Consider the following 3,469-nt stretch of genomic DNA (forward strand, 5'->3'; position numbering starts at 1 on the left):
CTAAATTGAGCTAATTTGAGCTCATTGAGCTTGAAAGGAGCTGGAAACGAGCTAAATGAAGCTCCGCAAAATAAGATTGAGCTACGTCCAGCTTGCAAACACAACGAGCCTCGGTTGTAGGTTGAAGCAATGGCCGTTCCCAAGGGCGGGTCGTATCAGTTCTCCAAGGTCACTCCCCTCAAGAATGGCGAAAGATATAACCAAGATGTTGGAACGACTAAAATTTTCTGAAGAGGAGTAGAGTAAGGTGATGAGTACAAAAAGGAATAATGAAAATCTCTAGGTTTATGAAGCCTGGGCAGTGGAGAAGATCATGGCAAAGGAGAAATTAAACAGGGACGTAATGTATCGTGTCTTAAAATTACTATGGTTCACAATGGATGAATTCAGCTTTGTAGCTCTTAATGAAGATGTGATTCTAGTGAAATTCGAAAACATTGAAGGTAGAACGAGAATCTTAAACTTGATGCCATGGTTGATCAACCAATGCTTATTTGTGATGCTACCTTTCATTAAGGGTCAGGAACTTGATGGGTACGAGTTTAATATTCATCCTTTCTGGATAAGGATTTTTAATATCCCCTTGGAACAAATGAACAAGTAGATGGCCATCGACGTAGGGAAGGAAATTGGGGATGTGGTGGCTATAGGTTAGAGAGATAGAAAAGGAGGCTGGACAACTTTATAAGATTACAAGTTAAAATTGATGTGTCACGACCCCTTCACAAGATTGTTCACTTGATTGGTGGGGATGAAAGTGAAATCATTTGCACCATCAAGTATGACAGGTTACCAGTTTTCTACTACATATGTGGCCTTATTGGACATTCCACTCAGAAATGCTACAAGAAAGATGAACAATACGAATAACTTTAGCTTTCAGTATAGAAACTGGCTTAGGATACAGTTAGGAGGTTCTAATCAAAACAAAGGAAACTGGAGAATCAGGATTGAAATACTGGATAATCAAACAAACTCAAAGAATGTTAATAAAGGAAGCAATGAGGGAACAAGGGATGATAATGAGACCACGACACAAAAAGGGAAAAAAATTTTAAAGATGGGGAAGAGGACTCAGCATTGTGCTCCCCCTGGAGAAACGATCAACTAAACTAGCTCACGAAGGTGGGGGTAGAACAAAATGTAAAAGAAAAAGGATAAAAGGAATTAATGGGGAGTACCATGAAGAGAGCCATCCAGAATGGTTTGTAGGAGGCTTATGGAAAGTCTTTCACCATGTAAGGCGGTGGCTGGAGACCAGCCCCACCAAGAGCTATGAAGCTTTTGTGTTGGAACTGTCGTGGGTTGGGGAACCCTATGACAGTTCGGGAACTTAAGCAACTTATCATTGCTAACAACCCTGATATTGTCTTTCTCTGTGAAACAAAAATGCTTTCTAAAAATTTTACCCGTATTAGAAACATTTGTAGGCTAGATGGATGCTTGGCGATTAGCTCGGTGGGTTATAGTAAAGGCTTGGTGATGCTGTGGAAAAATGATATCGACGTGGTGATCCAAAACTACTCAAGCAACCATATTTACTCAATTGTGAGCATGGAAAACCAAAAAAAATTAGGTTTACTGGCTTCTATGGCAATACTAATCCAAAAAGTAGAATCAAACTATGGAATATTCTAAGAATGGTGGGGAGATCGGTGAAGGAATACTGGATTGTTGAGGGTGACTTTAATGCTATTATTGATGAAGCCAAAAAAGAAGGTGGCCGAAGGAAGCCAAGGGCAACTATGGAAAAATTTAGAGATGTCTTGGAGGATCTAGCTCTTGTGGATTTAAAAATAGACAGAGGGTGGTTCACTTGGGTTAATAACCATGAGGGTAATAAGTTGGTCAAAGAAAGGCTTGATAGATTTCTTATGTATGCTAATGCTATTAATAAGTTTCCTTTAATTGCAACTAACGTTATTAGACAAGCTAACTCAGACCGTGATGCTATCATGCTGGGTACCATGGGTCGGAAGCCTAAAGCAGATATCAAAGACCTGAAACTCTTCTTCAAGTTTGATGTTTGTTGGTCGAGAGATACGGAGGCTAATGACATTATAAAAAAGAGCTTGGAGTAGGGAGGATACTAATATCATTGATAAAACGGAGAAAGTTTGAGAGGTTTTAGGTCCTTGACAATATGAAAAGTACAGGAAAATGGTTAACAACATAAGAAGGCTGATGGCAAGAATTGATAAGCTCATCGATGAACCTTATGCAGAGTCAAACACATATAGTTTGAGATTTGTTCGTCTCAAGTTGGGGTACTTTTATGACAAGGAAGAAATCTACTGGGCGCAGAGATCTCGAATTATATGGCTTAAAGAAGGCGATAGAAATACTCGATTCTTTCACGTCAGTGCTACTCGAAGATAAAAAAAGAATAGAATTGATAGAATTGTGGACGATAATGGTAACTGGGTGACGGACATTCATGATGTTAGCAAAGTAGCTGGGGACTATTTTAGTAAGCTGTTTAAGTCTACTGGTTCTCCAAATGTTGATAATTAGATCAACGACATTCAAGAAAGGGTTACTCAGGATATGAATGCTAAATTGGCTAACCATTTCACGGATGAGGAAATCCTTAATGCAATCAACCATATTGATCCGCGTAAAGCCTTGAGGATTGATGGCCTCTCAAATATTTTCTTTAAAGAGAATTGAGAGGTAGTGGGTAAAGATGTCCTTAAACTTTGTCATGAAATCTTGACGGCAACAAGGATATCTCTTGTATTAATGAAATGAATATAGTCCTTATTCCTAAGATTAAAGATCTTGTGAACATGATTAACTTTAGGCCTATAAGCTTATGCAGAGTGATTTACAAGATTATTGCTAAGGTATTAATTGAAGATCGCCCTCCCTTTTTGCATCAGTTAGAACCAAAGCACCTTTGTCTTGGGTTAGGTGATCCATGATAACATCCTTATTGCCTATGAGATGATGCACTATCTCCAGAGCTCAATGCATGGTCTTAATAAAGGTCTTGTCATAAAGCTCAACACGAGTAAGGCGTATGATTGGATGGAGTGGAATTTCCTTCAAAAAGTTATGAAGAAGTAGGGATTTAAAGATGCCTGGATCGATAAAGTCATGCAATGTGCTAGAACAGTGAAATATGTGATGAAGTGTAACACGACTCTTTTGGAGATTATTGTCCCCGAGCAGGGCCCTCAACAAGGAGCCCTCTCTCCTTACCTCTTCTTCTTTTGTATGGAGGCATTCTCGAGAATGCTCTTAAATACACAAGAAGCCAACCTCATTAGAGGCATTAGGGCTAGCCAAAATGGCTCTCATGTGAATTACTTATTATTCACTGACGATGCTCTTCTTTTTATAAGGAACAACAAGAATGAACTTGAGGCTTTCATAAGAATCCTCAGATATTTTACACTTGCTTCGGGTCAACAAATAAACTTGGAAAATTCTATGGTTTTATTTAGTCCAAAAACTCCCATGAACC

At 38.9% G+C, this 3,469-nt stretch overlaps 1 protein-coding gene across 1 annotated transcript; it reads left to right on the plus strand.

The window, feature by feature from the left end:
* The first annotated feature begins 1,640 nt into the window (after window positions 1–1,640).
* Window positions 1,641–2,081, plus strand: LOC105771911 (uncharacterized). The gene has a single exon (XM_012593288.1). It carries the CDS (start codon window positions 1,641–1,643, stop codon window positions 2,079–2,081), a length of 441 nt encoding a protein of 146 aa, XP_012448742.1.
* The last annotated feature ends 1,388 nt before the right edge of the window (window positions 2,082–3,469 follow it).

The sequence above is a fragment of the Gossypium raimondii genome, chromosome 6 (genome assembly GCF_025698545.1).
Source record: "Gossypium raimondii isolate GPD5lz chromosome 6, ASM2569854v1, whole genome shotgun sequence".
NCBI classification, from domain to species: domain Eukaryota; kingdom Viridiplantae; phylum Streptophyta; class Magnoliopsida; order Malvales; family Malvaceae; genus Gossypium; species Gossypium raimondii.